The 20,427-nt window shown below is 35.4% G+C and overlaps 2 protein-coding genes and 1 pseudogene across 2 annotated transcripts; 2 read left to right on the top strand and 1 right to left on the bottom strand.

Annotated features, from left to right (window-relative positions):
- The first annotated feature begins 789 nt into the window (after positions 1-789).
- Positions 790-3,282, top strand: LOC114185597 (kelch repeat-containing protein At3g27220-like). The gene is made up of 7 exons (XM_028073428.2): positions 790-1,179; positions 1,279-1,467; positions 1,546-1,775; positions 1,848-2,018; positions 2,150-2,255; positions 2,444-2,650; positions 2,890-3,282. The coding sequence occupies exons 1-7, from the start codon at positions 922-924 to the stop codon at positions 3,055-3,057; spliced, it is 1,329 nt and encodes a 442-aa protein (XP_027929229.1). The 5' UTR covers positions 790-921; the 3' UTR covers positions 3,058-3,282.
- Positions 3,283-6,091: 2,809 nt separating this feature from the next.
- Positions 6,092-10,807, bottom strand: LOC146886345 (serine/threonine-protein phosphatase 7 long form homolog). The gene is made up of 3 exons (XM_085673404.1): positions 10,352-10,807; positions 7,035-7,463; positions 6,092-6,963 (listed from the first exon to the last, which is right to left on the bottom strand). The coding sequence occupies exons 1-3, from the start codon at positions 10,799-10,801 to the stop codon at positions 6,130-6,132; spliced, it is 1,713 nt and encodes a 570-aa protein (XP_085529530.1). The 5' UTR covers positions 10,802-10,807; the 3' UTR covers positions 6,092-6,129.
- Positions 10,808-14,048: 3,241 nt separating this feature from the next.
- On the top strand, positions 14,049-17,438 carry LOC114184570 (uncharacterized; annotated as a pseudogene).
- Positions 17,439-20,427: the final 2,989 nt, after the last annotated feature.

Genomic DNA, 20,427 nt, shown 5'->3' with positions numbered 1-20,427 from the left:
ATTATACAAGATTCGGAAATCAATATAAAAGTATAAAAATAATTAAAGCACGATACAAAGAAAATTTTCTATCCACTGTGTACAATTAAACTCGAAGTGTGCAGACTGTTTCTATATAATCAATTATTGTTATCATAGCATAACTTTATATACAATATATAATATATTTATTTCTTTTATTTTATATGATAAATAAAATCATTTAAAAGAAAAATAATAATGTTTAAATAAAAAATGATAAAAGACATGAAATTTTCAGAAATACAACGTGTTTTTGTGCTAATAATTAAAGCAATATATATATATATATATATATATATATATATATATATATATATATATATATGTTGTATAATGTCATAGATTATTTTAAATCTTAAAATAAATGATATTTTATGTTTTAAAATAAATATTTGAAATTAAAAAGTAGCATGCATTTTAAAAAATTAAAATAATTTGTTTGAAAGGAAACAAATCAATAATATAAAATTTAAAAGAGGTAAAAGAAATTTAAAAATGTTTTTGAAAGAAAGTAAAATTAGGTCATTTTATTTTTAATGAAATTCATGTTGTATATATAAAAAAAATCTTTAATTAGATGATAAAGAAGTATGAATTGATTGATAATAAACGGTGTATGAAGTGTGTCTATATTAGTATAAAAAGAAAGAAAAGAATAGAAAAGTGTAAAAAAGAAGAGGAAGATTTGCGGTGGTGGGGCGCGTGGTGTAGCCGTGAACAGAGAACCAAAAAAACGTTGCTTTTTAATGAGTGAAACGAAGAGCCAAAACCATTGGCGCCAACCAACCGCTGTTTGTTTCCTCTGCCATCCAAATTTCTGTTGTTTTCTACTCTCTGTCTCTCGAACACGCAAATAAATAAATGGGTCTCTTTTGATGATTGTGTCGCAAAAAACACAGAATGGCCACGCCAACGAGGTTCCACCACCCCAACAACCACCCATACCCTCACTCCTCCTCCAAAATCATCATCTTCTTCTGCCTCTCTGCCTTTCTCGGCCTCGCCCTCTTCGCCAACGTCTTCCGCGCCTCCCTTTCCGCCCACTATCTCTCCATCGCCACCAACTGGGTCGACACCAACGCCCCCATCCTTCTCATCCCCAATGCCACCGCCACACCCGACATCAAAGACAAAGACAAAGACAAAAACCAAGACAACGTCTGCCTTTTCTAACCCTTTCTTTCTTCAAATTACCTTATTCTTTCCACACTCCTCAAGTCAACCTTCTTTCAACATCTCTTATTTTTCTTGTTGCAGGGAAAAGGTGGCAAGAGTGGAAAAAGGAGGGGTCCTGATAGATTCCTTTCATCTACATTTGCAGACTTGCCTGCTCCCGAATTGTATTGGGAGCAGATGCCTTCTGCTCCGGTGCCTCGGCTAGATGGCTACTCTGTACAGATTAATAATATGTTTTATGTGTTTGGAGGATATGAACACCTTGACCTTGTCAGTGTTTCTTCTTGTTTATTCATTTCACTTTATATCACTAGTAATTATTAATGAGAGTGATTTTTCTTTCCTTAGGTGCACTCCCATGTTGATGTCTTCGATTTCACCGTCAACAAGTGGGTAGATCAGATTAAAATGCCAGACGAAATGGCTAATTCCCATTTGGGTGTGGCCACAGATGGGAGGTATGTATACATTGTCACAGGACAATATGGCACCCAATGCCGAGGACCTACCACAGCTTCTTTTACGCTAGACACTGTCACAAAGAAATGGAAACCTTTGCCACCATTACCGGAACCTAGGTACAACGCTGTTTCAAACTGTCAATTGCATCTTATATTTTAAATTGCGGTCATGAGACTTTCTTGTACCAGGTACGCTCCTGCTACTCAATTGTGGAAAGGAAGACTCCATGTCATGGGTGGTAGCAAAGAGAATCGCCATACACCTGGACTTGAACATTGGAGTTTGGCTGTGAAGGATGGAGAAGCATTGGAACAACAATGGCGAGAAGAAGTTCCCGTTCCACGCGGTGGACCGCATAGGTTACAAAATTACTCGGATTGTTCAATAGTTAACTATATATGATGTTCTCATTTGACCTTTTGGAGTGTAGGACTACTGTGTTTCTACAGTGTCATATTCGTTGTCGTCAAACTATAGTTATTTGGTGCAGGGCTTGCGTTGCAGTCGGTGATCGACTTTTTGTTATTGGTGGACAAGAGGGTGATTTTATGGCCAAACCTGGTTCACCCATATTCAAATGTTCACGCAGGGTCGAGGTATCATTTTCTCTGTTTATCAACATCAAACATGATTTAAAGAGAAAATATTATGATTTAGTAGTTGTTTTTCTGAAGATGAATGACATGGTATGCTTAAATTGTCTTTTTCACAATCACAATCCACATTTGTTGGATATATGATCATTTCAAGTGAAGTTGTGTGACATAAATTTGTTACATTTCAGGTGGTCTACGGAGATGTTTACATGCTGGAAGCAGACATGAAATGGAAAATTTTGCCAGCTATGCCAAAAGCAAATTCACACATAGAATGTGCATGGGTTCTTGTGAACAATTCAATTGTCATCACTGGAGGTACCACAGAAAAGCACCCAGTAACAAAAAGGATGATGCTGGTTGGGGAGGTTTTCCGGTTTGATTTAAACACCATGGTACACTTTTCAGTCTTTTTTACTCATGAGAAATATCCATTAATTTAATACCTCCTCTCTAACATTACTTATTGGCCATTGTAATTTTATGAATTCTGATCAAATGAATGTAATCAAGCAACAATAAACTTGATGAAGCCAGTGAATAAAAATGTGTCCCCTACATTAATGAGTTCATTGAAGTGATCAAGTGTCACTTTGTAACATGATTCATTATTGTTTCTTAATACTGTTTGCAGACATGGTCAGTGATTGGAAAGCTTCCTTACAGAATAAAAACAACATTAGCTGGTTTTTGGGATGGGTGGCTGTACTTCACATCAGGACAGAGGGACAGAGGACCAGATAACCCACAGCCAAAAAAGGTCGTTGGAGAAATGTGGAGAACCAAATTGCATTTGTCTTAGTTTGAGATAAGAAAGCAGCATTTTGTGAAAACCTTTGCTTCTGCCTTTCTTTTTGCTTTTGTTTTCTTTTTTCTTTCCAATTTTAGGTTCACATTGTTGCAGCCTATTCAAATTATTTATCTTTTCCTTTTCAATTAATTCAATGCCCCATTAGGGAAATACATATGTAAAATTTGTCTACTTTGTACAGAGTACAAATCTAAAGGATTTTTGAATTTGCCGTTATTCTTTTGTCTCTCACTCTTTTGGTTTCCTACAGAGTTGATTTACACATGCAAAATACCACCAAAAGAGCAACAAATATCGTCACTGACTCTCTAAAAATGATCCTTTTTTTACCCACCTAGTGTGGCATTACGATTTTTTAATTTTCAATTATTTTTAACCTCTGTGATGTGGCAATTGAAATCAGTGGTGGGGTCCAGAAATAGTGAGGTGTGTGTGGTGATGAGTAGAAAAAACTAGGTTTCGCTTCCACACGCTCGCCGAAAGGAAACATGGTGACGAGTACAGAAAATTAGGTTTCACTTCCACTCTCTCGTACTTGCTCGCTGAAAGGAAACCGCTTCTTCCTTCTTCTCATCATCATCTTCTACCTCTGTGAACACGATTTTTTTTCCAAAAGAGCTATGTTTGCTCCTTCATTTACTAGCATAGCACACTATGTCTTATATTTATATATATAGCATTGTTTTGATTGTAGTAGGGAATTCGGTCTTCCGGGAGCCGAATTCCAATCGTTAAGCTTTTTTTTTTTCAATTCCAAGTCAGAATTCGGTTTTCAGGGATCCGAATTTTAAACTTGGTTTTTTTTTTTAAATAAATTAGAATTAATATTTTTAAAATTTTTTAATAGAATATATATGAGTTATTTTTTGTTTTTTTTGTAAAAAATATTACATTAAAGGTTAAATATATATTTTTTAAAATAGATGTAGTATTGTGTTTTTAATTATTTTAGGTATTATTTGAAAGAAAAAAAATATTTTTTTCTTTTTGTATTTGTTGATTTAAAAATACATTTTGTATTGTGTAGTAAGTTTTTTATGTGTAATTTGAAAATATAAACATCAAATTAATTTAATTTTTTTATAATTTATGTAGTATTAATTTTTTTTAATAGGAGTAATTGGGTGTTGTGTTTGGAATCTTTCCTTCGCGAACTTTCATTTCATTATTGGTTCTGTATGTGGGGAGTAATGCTGGAATAAGTGAGGAGTTTTTCTTAATATTATGAACATCGCTAACAGTTTTGTTAATGTAAAGTATGAAACTTGAGTGTTAAGACAAAATGTTCGTTGTCATTGTATCATAGAAAAAAACTATTTTCATTACCACGAAATTGAAAAGCAGCTTTTTTGGATGGTGTAATAAAAAGATGTCCCTTAAAGTATGTATGAGGTATGTGAGGAGTCTTGTTGGATTAAGTTGTGAGTTATTGTTATTATTTTGAACATTAGTTGCAGTAATTCAATGGAAAGTATAAAAATGGAAAATATAAAACTTGAGAGTCAAGAGAAAAATGTTCATTGTAATCATATGATAGCACAATAATATTTGTAAGACTACTAAATGTTAATTGGATGGGGATAATGGAAAAAGGTCTCATAACTAATGATGAATGAGGTAGGTAGGGACTAATGATGGAAATGAATTTGTACTATGTTAAGGTTAGTGTGAGGATATTATGTTCACAATGAAATTTGATTTTTATATAAAAACTGGATAATGAAGACCAAAATAGTCATCACAACTCCCCACTTACTACCTCTGTACTCCCCACTTACAAACAATATCAATATTAGCACAATTTCAAAAAGGTCCACCGTCCACATAACCCAGTAGTGAATGTTGTCATACTGGCTAAATTTTTTAAGTACATAATGTACCATGCATGAATCATTCCATAAGTGGTGAGTATAAAGTAGAATAATGGGGAGTGGTGATGAATATTTTGGTCTAATGTGTACGGCTAAATTGCAGGGTGAGAGTAAATTTCTGAATTATGTATCTTTATGAAGTGGTAAAATTATGTATCTTTATTCGCACACTATCCCAATAGCGTTGACAAGTCTTGTCCAAATTGCAAGGTGAGAGTAAATTTCTGAATTAAATATCAACTTTGGCACCTCCCAATATAGATGATAAGTCTTGTCATAATTAGAAGGTGCAAGTAAGGCCAATTATTTGAAATATGCATCAGTTTTTACAGTGGTCAAAGTAAATTTTTGAGTTGGCACGTTATCCCAATTGAAGTATCTATTACCTTTTAGAAGAGTAATATAATAAATCAACTTTGGCACCTCCCAATAAAGTTGATAGGTCTTGTCATAATTAGAAGGTACAACTAAGGCCCTTTATTTCAAAGATGCGCTAGCTTTTACAGTGGTGAGAGTAAATATGTTTCTTTGCACGCTATCTAGGTGAAGATAGTCAATTATATTTAAGGTTGTGGTTCCTTAGTTTGAAAGTTGTGGAGTGCTCTAGTATAATAAGTAAAAATGGTTTTATTTGAGGAGTTGAATGCATATAATTCCTTTAATGCTGCTATTGATTTTGAAGATGGAAGGTTCTCCCTGTGTAGACTTCCAAATGGGGTTACTCTTAACCATATGCACATCATCATAAGAAGTCATTTGATGGGACCATCTAAGCCCCCACTAAGCCATTTGTGGTACCATGTCCCTCCTGAATTTGTTGCGGAAGGCATTGATGAGTTCCTTTTTGTAAGGAATGACGAAGATCTTCAACATGTCATTCAGTGGCACTCAATGATGGTCCCTACGGTGACAATATCTTTTTATGTCAACTTCATGAAAGTTGAGAAGTGTGACAAATTTATACCTATTTAGTTTTTTTTTTGTATGTTGTAACAATGATCTTTAAGATCATTGAACTTGTTGAGTTTATCTAAAGAAATTGTTGTTCGCTATTTAGCAATGAAGCATTTGCAATTATAAAGTTTTTCCATTGCTGATCTTCGAAATTGTGTTAAACACGGTAAACTCTTACAAACACATAAACACGACTTATTTCATATGTAATAAAATATTAAACTACATCTTTGTCCTTTTAATCACCGTAGTGGTGTCCAGTTCCACACCGTGGTCGACGCCTGTTTCTAGTGGGGTTCCTCCTATGCACTTCAGGTCTAGGTTCTTCTACGTGTGAAGGTTGTGGTTCATGTTCCTCCTGAGGTTGATGATCATCATGCGCAACAGATGATGATGCTTCTGCATATGGATTGTGGACGTAGTAAACTGAGTCTTCTTGAGGCTGATCCAATCCTTCTAAGAAATTTGGACTTTGAGGATACGTACGCAACCACGGTTGTGCAGAAGGTGGTGTTTCATCATAAGTTGCAAACATACTTCGTATGCCTAGTTCTGTGTTTGAAGAAATTGAATTCCTTCTTCCCTCCATACCTGATGGGGGAGGTGGAGTGTTGAAGTCATGCCTAGTTTGTTGTGGTGGAGGGACATTTGCTGATGTCGATGCACGATGCATTCTAGGATCATTTAACATTTGTGGAATAGACAAATACAAAAATGAGTTTGAAATGTACCATGACATGTACTCAATTGTGTGTTGAAGTGGCCTAAGCATCGGTAATCCATTCAATGTTAGGTCATGCTGGTTATTCCAAACCTCTATCCATTGCGCATGTCTAGTAACCCAGTTCTCATCTTGTCTCCCCCTCATGTCTAATTTATGTAGATGATCAAGGTTGTTGGGTTCTTCAGGGATCTCTTGTGATAGCCGAAATTGTAACTTCACCATGTCTGATTGGTGCCACTCCACAATGACAAAACAAATTAAAGTTGTGCATGACGTCCATATTGCTTGGTCCCGATATGCTTCAACATCAATAATAGAGCCCAAACCCTCATAAGGAACCCAAATAAACTACAACAAAAATTGAAAATGTTAGTCATTCATTTACAACCATTTATCAATATAGAAATGGTAAATGTTACCTGATTTTGTTGCATGTGATCTATCCTTGCCCGGTATCCGACTAAATCATTGTGGGGGACATTTCTGTAGTTCAGTACTCGACCGCCGCTCCATTGGCAAACTAGCAGGAAAGTTGGTGAAACTCTTGAAATGGGTGCAATAAAGGGCATCCGAAACCATGCCCATGATTGTAACAACGAAGCACATCCACCCATAGTCCTCGCACGTTCATCTATTGCTTTGCACATCTCCCTATACAACACAGCCAAACACGCTGAACCCCAACTATATCTTTTGCTTCTTCGAAGATTAGTCAAATAGTTAGTGTACATTAAATGTACTTTATTCCCAGTCTTATCGGGCATTAAAATCCCTCCAATAAGTCCTAATATATAAGCTCTAGCATGTGCATGAATGACTTCTGTCAACACCCAATTTCGTCCGGATAAGAAATAAAATTTTGACTTTAATAATAATTATAAGAAACAAAAACATTACAAAAAAAAATCAACATTAATTTGGATGTACATATATACTCCTATTATTTTATTTATTTAATTTTAATTTTAATTTTAATTTTGTCTTGCTCTTTATTTATCTACTTTATTTATTTTATCTTGTTTTATTTTATTTTATTTTTATGTTATTTTTATTTTTACTTTACTTTATTTTATTTTATTTTTTATTTTTATCTTATCTTATTTTAATTTCAATTTCCATTTTATATTACTTTCACACCATTTTGATTTTAGTCTCTTAAAAATATATGTAATGTATAAAATGAAAAAAATTATGGAAGTCATTTGACTTGACTGTCATGCAAAATATGGCCAGATTCATACGTTATTTTGTTATTGAGGGGGTTTGGACACAAAAAGAAGAAATGTTGGGTATTGGTGTATCACAGCGACAGCAATCAGGGGAGGCAGTCTGAGCATAGCAGTGCAGCTATGGCTAAAGTGCAAATTTCCATACAAAAGAAGGGGGAAGACGAATTTTAAGATACAGTTTCACAGGATCACAGGGGGCAAGAGCAACAAAGCAGGAAAAAAAAGGGAGAACGAAATCAACAAGCAACAAGAGAGAACAACGAGCAATACAAAGAGAATGAGGCTGCGAGAGGTAAGCATCAATATTCTTGGATGTTTGGATCAATGCAAGACTATCTGATAGTCCTTGAATGAATGATGTATGTGTTTTGTTTGTTGCTCATGATGATGATGATGTTACTGCGCGAGTTGTAGTGTGGGTTGAGTGATAGAAAACATAGTCCACATTTACTCCGTTACTGTATGAGCATTACATTCTTGTCACCGTTCAAGCCCCAACCGAATCCCCACAACCACAGTTTCCCTCAACCATCATCAACACACCAAAACGCTCATTCTCCATTCAGCTGCCGCAGACCAATTCCTCCAAATATCACAAACCAGCCCATCCCACACGATCACCAATAAACCATCATCACTGCTACGCAATTCCTATTTCTCATCTTCCTGTATTGAATCTGAACTCCTTTCATCCTTCACCTGCACAAAAACAACAGAAATCCAAAACTAGAACCCAAACACACTTCACAAACAGTTATATTTTGTAGATACACGTCTTCACCCGCTTACTCGCTCACCTCATCCTCAATCTCTCTCACCACCACCGAACCGATATACCCCTGCAACTTCGATTTCTCCATTCAACCACAACCCGTTCTACATTTCTCGTTCTTCCATCAATCTCTAACCTTCACAAAAATAACCAAAATCAAGGAACCTCTATTCATCATCCTCGACCCACCGATACAATGAAATACCCAAATCCATTCATCCCACCAAGCACAAATCAGAAACAAACAAACAGGGAACCGAAACCCCCACAATTCCAGCGCCAAACACTCTCATATTCCCCGATCAGCCATGTCTAATCATAGCACACCGCCGGCGATTCGGAGCTCTGAGCGGAGGAGTGTGGCCGCGTGATGGTTGCAGACCCAATCGTTGTGGCTGGCATGGCGGTGACGAGCTGCAGAGTCCTCGCGTGCCTCTCTTTCGTGCGGAAAAGGATGGGGGCGAAGGGGGCGCTGGCGTGTACGTCAGCGGCGGCTGGAACCGCTGACGGCGGTCTCCGACAGGCGAGTCCTCGAGGCCATGAAAGGGATGAGTGCAGCCCCTGTCTCGCGCGCGTTGGAGAAGAAAGAAGAAGGAGATGCATGGTCACCGGTGTTTTTTGGGTGGTGGACAGCGTTGTCAACGACGTCGTCACCGGCGTCGTCACCGACGTCCTTGGTGCGGCGAGGCAGAGATGGAAGTGGAGTGCTGGTGGTCGGTGGCCAGTGGCAGCGTCTTGGTGTCGAGAGAGATGGAAAGGAGGCTTTCTTTGAGCAATTAGGGTTTAGGTGTCTCATATGCCATATCCCCTTTACTCCGTGCACCCCCCATGCCACTAATTACACCTTCCCCTTTTGTTTTTTTAAATGTGGCCAACCATGCTCTTTGCACCCCTGGTTCTATTATTCACACTCCAAATCCATTTGTCTTCTTTGCTTGTTGGGGCGGATTTTTGTTTTACTTCGTGCACCTCCCAGATATCATATTCCTACACCCCCATATCTTTGTCTATTATTTTTGGGCATGTTGTTGTATCTATTTTGTGTACCCCACTAACTACTCATGTACCCCCATTTTTTTTATTTTCCACTTTTATCCTTCTTAAATAATTTCATCCTTTTATTTATTTGATTTTTTTTGAAAAAAAACAAAACAAAATATTTGAAAATTATAAAAAATTGCAAAAAAATAGAAAAAAATCAAAAAATAAAAATGTTCTCTTTTACTTAATCGTGTCTGTCTGGTCGCCCGCACCGTATGACACTTATTTTCTAAAAAACACAGAAAATAGTTTTCTTCCTCTTTTAGTGTTTGTCCGACCGCTCGCGTCGTGTGACACATATTTTCAAGTAATTCAAAATACCAAAAAATATGAAATTTCAAAAAATATAAAAATATCAACTTTTTCAAACAACTACTTTTTTTTTAAAGAACTAAGTAACCCTGATTTCTCATTTTGAATGAGAATACGTAGGACCAAGGTCAATCCTTGTCGGGCCCAAAAACTAAAAATAAAAAATATTTTTGTTTCTTTTAACATTTTTGTCTTGTTATTTTTGGGAAAAATTAATATTTTGAAAACCACATCAACTTTGCATTTTTAATTAAAGGTACCGCCCTCGGGCGAGCGCGGTATACCTTCCCTACGCGTAACCGAATCCTGGATCCAAAATCTGGTTTTTTCGCAAACTTGTTTTATTTTTATGGTTTTCCATAGTTTTCCAAAATAACTATGGTGGCGACTCCAAATCTCTTTTCAAACTCGTTTTATTTTTTTCGGTTCGTCGTCCCGTCGCGATTCCAGTTGCGACAACCTCAATACTGGAATTTTCATCTATAGGAAACAAATTATCCCTTAACCATTTTAGTTTGATCATAGAACCGATAATCGATTCTCCCTTAACTGGTATTATACCTAATAAGGTTTCACACATCTCGTCCCAATCCAACATAGTTGGACCAATGATAGGGGGTCCATCGACAGGAAGCCCCAATTGAAGTGAGACATCTTGCAAGGTTATGGTACATTCTCCAGTTGGAAAATGAAATGTGTGTGTTTCAGGCCTCCACCTTTCTACCATGGCAGTCACTAAACCGTGGTCAACCTTTAGATGTCGCAATTTAGCCACACCGCCAAACCCTGCTTCTTCTATTATAGGCACAATACTTGGATGAGGTTCAAGCATGGAATGACAGTAAGACGACACAATGCTCCCTTCCGTGTCCTAAACAAAGAAGTAAAATATGTGATTACATAAAAACTTATGTGTGTTAATAAGAAATGAAGTTGACATACCCGAGAAGAAATGTATGCAGCCCTATGCTCTTGTTGTCTCCATAGCAACATTTTTTTTCACTCTTTGTAGGTTTCTGTCGATAGCAAGAATTGAAAACAATAACATTAAACATTTATAGACAATGCAAGACTTCATGGGAGAAAACATAGTCGTTGGATTACTCAAAGGAATGACATCCCTTAGATTGAGGTTGATGCATTGTCATGTTAATGGTCATTAATGTGAATCTGACAATCTGTCATGTGCAAAGACCTTTTCAGACTTAATCTTACATGTTATTTGCACAGCATGATGGTGACTAAAGCTTGTATGAAGGTGACTACACGGTGCACACACCTTTTCAGAATTCGGGTTCAAAGATCAAAAAATTCGTGAATACCAATAAATTTTATTCATGAGAAGATAAATTAACCAACCAATAGTTTCTCAATTGTAAAAAAGGGTGGAGAATGAAGTAAAGTGAATATCTTTGACAATTTTATTTGTGGTCTTAATGATGGGATAAATATTTTTGTCTGTTTAATTTTTTTGGAATAGAGGACCCAAAATTTGAACATGCAAAAGTTTTATTTGGATGACATTGAACATAAATGTTGAAAATTATGTTGGGGGGTCATCTGTAAGTGGGGAGTCAACCATTAATATGTGGGGAGTGAAGTTGAAAATTATGTTCCAAGGTTGCAGCTTTTTAAAATTTCAATAATCGAATTGCGATCACGCAACACAGTCAATTACTCAAATTTTGTCTTCCAAATTCCATGACCTAAACACTGAATATTGACCATCGTGGGTCTTTGTGACTATTTAAAATTATCAAAATTTGCAAGTCATCCGTAAGTGGGGAGTCAACCATTAATATGTGGGGAGTGAAGTTCAAAATTATGTTCTAAGGTTGCAGATTTTTAAAAATAAATAAAAATGGTATTACAATCACACAATTAAGTCAGTTACATAAATTTTCCATCCTACAATTTCCATTCACTAACAGGGGTTCTTGTCTTACTTAAAAATTGTCAAAATCCTCAACTCATCCATACATGGGGAGTCAAGCATTAATGTGGGGAATAGTGTTGTAGATTCTAGACTGCATCTTTTTAAAAATTTGAAATATCGTATTGTCATCACACAATGTAGGGATTGACACACATTTTCCTTCATACAATTTCCATAACCTAAAAACTGAATATCCACCATCAAACGTGTTTCTGGTGCTTCAAAATTGTCAAAATCTTCAACTTATCCGTAAGTGGGGAGTAAAGAATTAATATGTGGGAAGTACCATTGTAAATTCTGGACTGCACGTGCATATTAAAAAAAATTTAATATGGTATTGTGATCACACAATTCAGTCTCTTAAACAAATTTTCCATCATATAATTTTCGTTATCTATCGTGGGTGTTTGTCTTACTTAACAATTGTCTAAATCCTCAAGTCATCCGTAAGTGGGGAGTCAAAAATTAATATGTGGGGAGCAGTGTTCCAAATTATGAATTGCACTTGCAGGTTGTTAAAAAAATTAAAATATCGTTTTGTGATCACACAATGTAGTCACTGACACACATTTTCCTTCATACAATTTTTCTAACCTAAACACTGAATATCCACCATCAAACGTGCATATCTTAAAAAAATAAAATAGGATGAACTTTTGGTGGTGACATTTAATTTTTTCTTTTTTTAAACTACTGCAATTGATGACCAAAATATCCAACATAACTCCCCATTTCGACCATCACAACTCCCCATATAAGTCATAATTAACTTAGGAGGCTTTTTTTCATGTACACCATGCAAAGAAGATGTTATTAAACCAATGACATAAGTTTCAGATACGACAACAAATATTAATCCATACATAATGTCATCGAAAAATAGGTACTTAGTACTTAAAATAAGTTCAAGTAAACACAAATACTTTGTTACATTACACACACTAAAGTCGTTAATGGAAATTAAGTACTAATCATAAATATTACTAAACACACTATCCAGACTTCCCTAAACACATAAAGAACTAAGCTTTAGTCATCGATATTATTGCCTGCAACTGAGTTTATTGCATCCATGTTGTCACTTTCAAGAGGATGTAAGGTCACTGAAAGCTTCATTAGGAGATCATGTGGGAATGGAAGGAAGAAGGCAACCATGTCGCAAACATCATCATCCGTGAGGAGCTTAATTGTTTCATACTGGTCCCCTTCTCCTAACACGGGCTTGTGAAACCATACATCTTTGACTCTTCTTCCCTGACTATAACAATGATAGCTTGCAATTTCTTCTTTCAATATCTGTAAATTCAAAGTAGTAGACACATAAAAAGCACAATTAATGCGACCTTCATAGTTAACAACAATAAGAAAACTATTGTGAATGTTATTCTCGTGATGGATCACCATCCTTGTTTTGGTAATAAGCAGCTATGGTTATGAGCTAAACGACCTAATAATTTATAAGCGGATTGGTTACTTGATAGTCAAAAAAAAAAATCTTGACCCTTGCATTAAAGTGGGTTCACATGACAAAGTAAAGTGGGATAAAGCCTTATTGACATTCATCGTGCAGTGTGTATATTAACTATGCATGTGATGTTGGTATCACGTGATGACATTGACTAAAGCCTACCACTCATCAAGTCCAGTGCTTTTAATTTTAACCTGACATATCACATGCCAAATAATTAAAGCTGCAACGCATAGGGAAAATCACTACATCACAAACCACTATGAAAAAAAATCAAAGGTTGTTCTACAAAGTGGATCTAAATGTAGTGCATTCGATTAGTCTACTTTGAATCTAAACCATTAGCATAAACAAACAAAAATTGTCATTGCTGTAACCCACACTGAGCCATTCAGGCTATAAATAATGCCCTTCATCAATTCATTCATTAATCTAATCAAGTCAGTGCAAACTCCTACCCCCCAATGACATCTACAACATTCACTGTGTTGGTGTACTTCAATGGCAGCATCTATGTTGAAGATAACTATTCCGATAAATTCATTAGCTCCAACACGGCATGGGTGACCATAACAAATACCATGACGTTGTCCCAACTTAAGCAGGCAATCCTCAAGGAATTCAATTGTGCAACATTGGACGACTATGAAGTAGACTTACGTTATAGGTTACCGATCTTCATATCGGGCGACATTACACACTACCGATCTTGTACGATGTGTGGAGATGACGATGTTGAGTCCATTTTTTACATGGGAATGACAAAAGCATGTCATCTTCCAGTTGAGATAATGGCATTTATTACAGCAAGGCAAAACAACGCAATCCCTGATGAAGTTTATTTTGATTTTTCTAATAACTTCAACATGTCCCTCAATATAGATTGAGGTTTATATTTTCTTATTTGAAGTATGCATTTTTATTTATGATGTTCTTCTTCATCAAATGTTTATGCATCTTTTAATTTCAATGAATTTGAACTTACAAAATGGAGGTAATGAAATGCTAATCTCTTATAAAATGTAGTCAAGTCACATGCTAACATTAGAGGTCGTGCCAGTCACATGGGTTCATAATAATTCGTGCCTCTCACATGGGTACATAAGAAGTCGTGTCAATCACATGAGTACATAAAAGCTCGTGCCACTTACATGATAACATTAACTATCGTGCAAGTCACATGTTCACATAATAGAAAGTGACATGATAACTTTAATTTTGGTATAAAAGACTACCCTCACTTTCTAAACTCACAATCTTAATCTTGCAATTTCTCTTCGCTCTGAAAAATCATCGAAAGTCAGATTCAACCACAACCTCAAATGGAAGGGTCAATGTTTGTCTGTGTATACGACGATGGAGAAATTGCCAGTGACGCAGAAACTGGTGTCTACTTTGCATCTGCAAAGACAATCATGATCTGCATCCATAGAGGTTTCGGCTTGTCCAAACTTATTCGCATAATAATGGACAAGGCAAATAGAGATCCAACGGATGGAGTTCCACTTATTCACTTCAAATTTCCGACTAAAGTTTGTGGCCAACATGTGACATACACAACCACTCAGATCCAAGATGACGACGACTTAGACGGCGCTTTCGACATGATACAGGCCACCCCAACTGTTACATTTATTGAACTCTGCACCACCTACAACTCAGGTACGAGACCTTCTGAAAATATTTCTTTAACACATTTTGATGCACATCATCCACATCCAAACACCGAACCGCACCAAGAACTATTTGACCTTAACACTACCTACCTAGGGGATTGGGGAAATGATATACAGTCATATACCGAACTACTAACTGGTCCGTCTACCTCAAATATTTTTCAAACTCCCGCACATCACAACACCCAAAGGTCCTCTCCTCCAGCTATCATAGAAGTTGAAAACCTAGGTCTACCTACAACATCCTTAGACGCGTTTAGCGAAGATGAAGACAATATACTTTTTGATCAACATGATGACCATGACCAAACCCTAGATGTCCACCCCATACAACAATAACACCCTCACCCTCAGACACATGTCCCCTATAACCCACCACAACACTTCCAATTATATGAAGAATACAACCAGACCCCACACCAGGAATTCCCAAACGCTTATGACCACCACACAATGTTGCATGACAACTTTGAGCACGATGTTGGTACACTGACCCAAGGAATGAGGTTCCAAACAAAGGAACAACTTCTAGATGCTTTAAATAGGTACCATATAACAAACCAACACCTACAAAACCACACACTCAAACACAACAAGGTTGAGGGTGCAATGTGTGCAACACGTGTGTCCTTGGAAATGTCAAGCAATATTACGTACAAGGGACCAAGTTTGGGAAATTAGAAAGGTTGAAGGTGTGCACACATGTGCCACACAACTCATAACGCAAGACCACAAGCACCTGGGCTCAAGAATAATATCTCAACATGTAAGACAAATGGTGGAGTCAGACCCATCCACACCAATTGTAGCAATAATTTCTTCCATCCAGACCTTTATGGGATATAACACAACCTACAAAAAGGCATGGTTGGCGAAACAGCAAGCAATTGAAGATGTGTACGGAAACTAGGAACAGTCTTACAACTGATTGTCGTGCCTACTACAAGCAATGCAAACTTATTTGCTTGGGTTTGTATACAAGTTTAAAACCAGTCCAATTACAAATGGGGAGGAGGTCCTAGAAAACCAATAACACTTTCGAAGAGTGTTCTGGACATTCAAACCATGCATTGATGGCTTCCCATTTTGCAAACCAATAGTGCAAGTGGATGGAACCTTCCTTTACGAAAGGTATAGGGCACCCTTCTAGTAGCTGTTGCACAAGATGGGAGAAATAACATTTTCCCCATTGCATTTGCTATAGTAGAGGGTGAAACCGCCGAAGCTTGGTTTTTTTTCCTTAAAAACCTAAGGACACATGTTACGCCTCAACAAAATTTATGCTTAATGTCAGACCGCCACAATTCAATCAGTGCAGCATTCAACAGACCCAGTAGTGGCTGGACTGAAGGGAATTGTGTGCAGGTGTTTTGTATTCGACACATTGAACAAAATTTTACAAAAAGATTCAAGAATACAACTTTGAAAAAGGACCTCGTCAACATGGGTAAGTTATTACATGTAAAATTGTCTTTTTCATTTTTTTGGATGTTAATTTTTCACACTCATTATTAGAAAATAAATTCTTCTTATAATTATATTTGTAGCGTACGCATTAATGGAGCCACGTTGTAACTACTACTACAACATCATTAGAGAAGACAACCCAGAAGCAACAGCTTGGGTAGACCAAATTCCAAGGGAGCAGTGGTGTCTTGCATATGATCAGGGAAGAAGGTGGGGTCACGTAACAACGAATCTGGCTGAAGCAATAAATTTTGTGCTGAAAAAGACAAGAAATTTGCCAATTTCATCCATAGTATTGGCCACGTACACTAGGTGCAAAACATACTTCACAAAAAGAAGTAGGCAAATAACTGCAATGGTCAATGTTGGTCATGTGTACTCTGAATATGCGACCAACTTTCTACAAGATGCGGACTCCAAGTCAAACACGCACCATGTCCTTGAATTTGATAGAAATACCACAAGATTCAGAGTGGAGGAGATGGTCAATCCTAGAGAAGTACGTCCTGCAGGAAAATTTGTAGTCAGATTAGATGAAAGGTGGTGCGATTGTGGAAAGTTTCAAAAAATACATCTACCATGTTCACATGTTATTGCAGCTTGCAAGCATGCACATCACGACTTCAGCATGTACATAAGTCCCCATTATAGGCTGGATGTCATCATGAAAGTATATGACAATTTATTTGGTGAGTTAAGACATGAAGAATATTGGCCACCATACCATGGGCCACAGGTTTGGCCTCATCCTGCCACAAAAAAGAGTGAGAGGGGTCGTCCTAAATCAAGTAGAATTAGAACTGAGATGGACATTAAGGAAGGAAGACAATCAAAAAAGTGTTCCTATTGTAAAATTGAAGGACACACAAGAAATCATTGTCCTAATAACCCTGCACTTAGATGATCCACATCAAACCACTTAGTTTATGTTGTACTTTTAATTGTGTTCAACAAATTTGTTACTTATTTTACATAAATTAAAAACAAATAACAAAATTATTTAAAATACAATAATGAAATGCTTTCAAATTATTTTACTTATTTCCATCATTTTTAAAATATTTTTTACAAATTTTCAAAGTTTATAATATACAATTTTTTAAAATAATCAAAAATTAAAAGATAACTGTAATTTCAATATTTATAAACATCTATTAAAAAAATTAATACTACACAAATTATAAAAAATAAATTAAATTAAATTGATGTTTATATTTTCAAATTACACATAAAAAACTTACTACACAATACAAAATGTATTTTTAAATCAACAAATACAAAAAGAAAAAAATATTTTTTTCTTCTTTCAAATAATACCTAAAATAATTAAAAACACAATACTACATCTATTTTAAAAAATATATATTTAACCTTTAATGTAACATTTTTTACAAAAAAAAAAAAACAAAAAATAACTCTTATATATATTCTATTAAAAAATTTTAAAAATATTAATTCTAATTTATTTAAAAAAAAAAAAAACAAGTTCAGAATTCGGATCCCTGGGGACCGAATTCTCACTTGGAATTGAAAAAAAAAAAGCTTAAGATTGGAATTCGGCTCCTGGAGGACCGAATTCCCAACTACAATCAAAATAATGCTATGTATGTAAATATAAGGCACAGTGTGCTATGCTGGTAAATAAAGGAGCAAACAGTGCTCTTTTGGAAAAAAAATCCTGTGAACACACAAATGCAAAGGTAGAGAAAGGACTTCAACTCCATACACAAAGAAACGCATAGGCCTAGCAAGGAATTAACCCTAGCCCCTTTGCCACGGATTCGCTGCTGCCTCGACGCCATTTGTTTGATCCTCCGCCGTGTACCGACACCGTCAATAGTAGTTTCTTCGGATAAATGACATTTTTTATGCACTTTCCTTTGTATTCGTTCGCATGTCTTATATGGTTGTTGTTGTTGGTTCTTCCCACCCCATTTATCCGAAAGTTGGTTTCTATTGGTCGTAGACAGTGCTTCGTAGCTGGCGAATATGAAATTTTTATTATTTTTGGTTTTGGGTTTCATGCCACTTTTGAAATTTTTTATTTAGGTTTCATGCCATTTTTTAAATTTCTAGTTTTATTTATATTTTTTTGCAAAGTTTTTGGGATATTGGCTTTAGTGCGGGTGAAATTTACTTTGATGAATCATAATCGTCCCATACTTGTGTCACTTTACCATTCTTGAAACTCTGGTTTCGCTTATTGGTTGATTCCTCAAGAAAAAAATGCAACTTGAACGGATTTAGGAAGATTGGAATGTTTTAGCCAGGGTTAGTATTATTAGCTTTAGAGGATGATATGCAACAATCACAAAATGAGCTTGTATTAAAAAAAATTGAATTCAGCCTCATCAAGTTACAGTAGGATGTAATTTAAGTTCTGCACGTAGGGAAAAGATCTTTTCTCTTTTGATTTTGAACCTATTAGGATAACCCAAAAGCTTATACTGCTTAACTTGTATTTAGATTTGAAGGAAGGTCTTGTGATTTGAGAATGTAAGAATTCTTTTACTGAAAGACCAACTACAAAATCATATAATGGCTCTCAGTAATTTGACTAAACCATGAAAACTTTGATACTTAGAACATGTTGTTTGACAAAGGTATGTCGTGATTCAATAGAAAATAATTATCTTGTCCTTCACAAATGATATGTGGTTATATTTAAATGTTCCTCAATTTCATTTTATCAAAGAATTTTTAAGTCACACATTTTATTATCTTTACTCCTTATAATATTTTTTTCTTTTCATGAGAATGTTTGACTCTTAATTTGTAGCTCTTCTTTATGTTACTTTGGTTACACACTTTTTCTTGCTCTTTCTCAATTGTTTGGCTTGTTCTTTAAGGTTTAATAAGATCTTCAAGGTATTTCTCCTTTTATCACAATCTTAATTATACATTTATTTTCTTTGTGTTATGTTCAAATGGATATTCTTAATTTCATCGAATCAAATTTGGGTCATACATTTAATTACCTTTACTCCTTTATGATATTTTTATTTATTGTTTTTTTTCATTATAATGTTTGACTCTTAATTGAATTCAAGATCAAAAGATGAAGAATTTATGTTTAAATTTGAATTATTAATATAATTTTGTTATTTGTGCTATTTCATTCAAGTGGTATATTATAAGTTTTTAATAGTATAAAAAACATTTGAATCCATCTACATAAACACTTTCAGAAGTACATGATGAAATACATTCAACAACACAAGCAGAGGTTGAGAAAGGGAAGTTGAAAAGTGTTGTGTGGCAACACTTTGAGGAAACTGCTTGGAGGAGAAACAAAGAATGGAACAAAGCACTTGCACAACCATGTAGACATATGTGTTCAAAAGATTGCTTTAACAAGGGGAAAATGGGGACAAAAAAATGTTTTTTTCTAAGATTACAAGTGGCAAAAAGGAGTTGGCATGTGGAGCTTATAATGAAGAAAATGCCAAGAGAGAACTTGCTACAATGATTATATTGCATGAATATCCATTGTCAAAAGTGGACCATATTAGTTTTATTAGATTTGTGAAAACAATTCAACCACTATTTCAACTTCCTTCATGAAATACGATAAAAAAAGAGATACCTGGTATCTATAAACATGAAAAACAAGTTATTATGAAGTTAATAGATAAATATAAAAGAAGAATAACAATTACATCGGATATGTGGATTGTAAGCAATCAAAAGAAAGGGCATATGTCTATCACATCTCACTATATGGATGACAATTGGACCTTGCAAAATATAATTTTGAGGTACAAATTTTTTAATTTATAAGTTTTTTTATGCACCTTTAGAAAGAGTATATGTCTTATAAAATATTGCTTAATTTATAGGTTCATTCATTTATGTTCCTGCACCTCACACAACTGATAGACTTTGCAATGTATTAGTTGATTGTTTGTTTG

The sequence above is a fragment of the Vigna unguiculata genome, chromosome 5 (assembly GCF_037176805.1).
Source record: "Vigna unguiculata cultivar grain cowpea cultivar isolate G323 ecotype 2 chromosome 5, ASM3717680v1, whole genome shotgun sequence".
Classification (NCBI taxonomy): domain Eukaryota; kingdom Viridiplantae; phylum Streptophyta; class Magnoliopsida; order Fabales; family Fabaceae; genus Vigna; species Vigna unguiculata.
The sequence above is the reverse complement of the archived record's forward strand: the minus strand, read 5'-3'. Positions and strand labels throughout refer to the sequence as shown.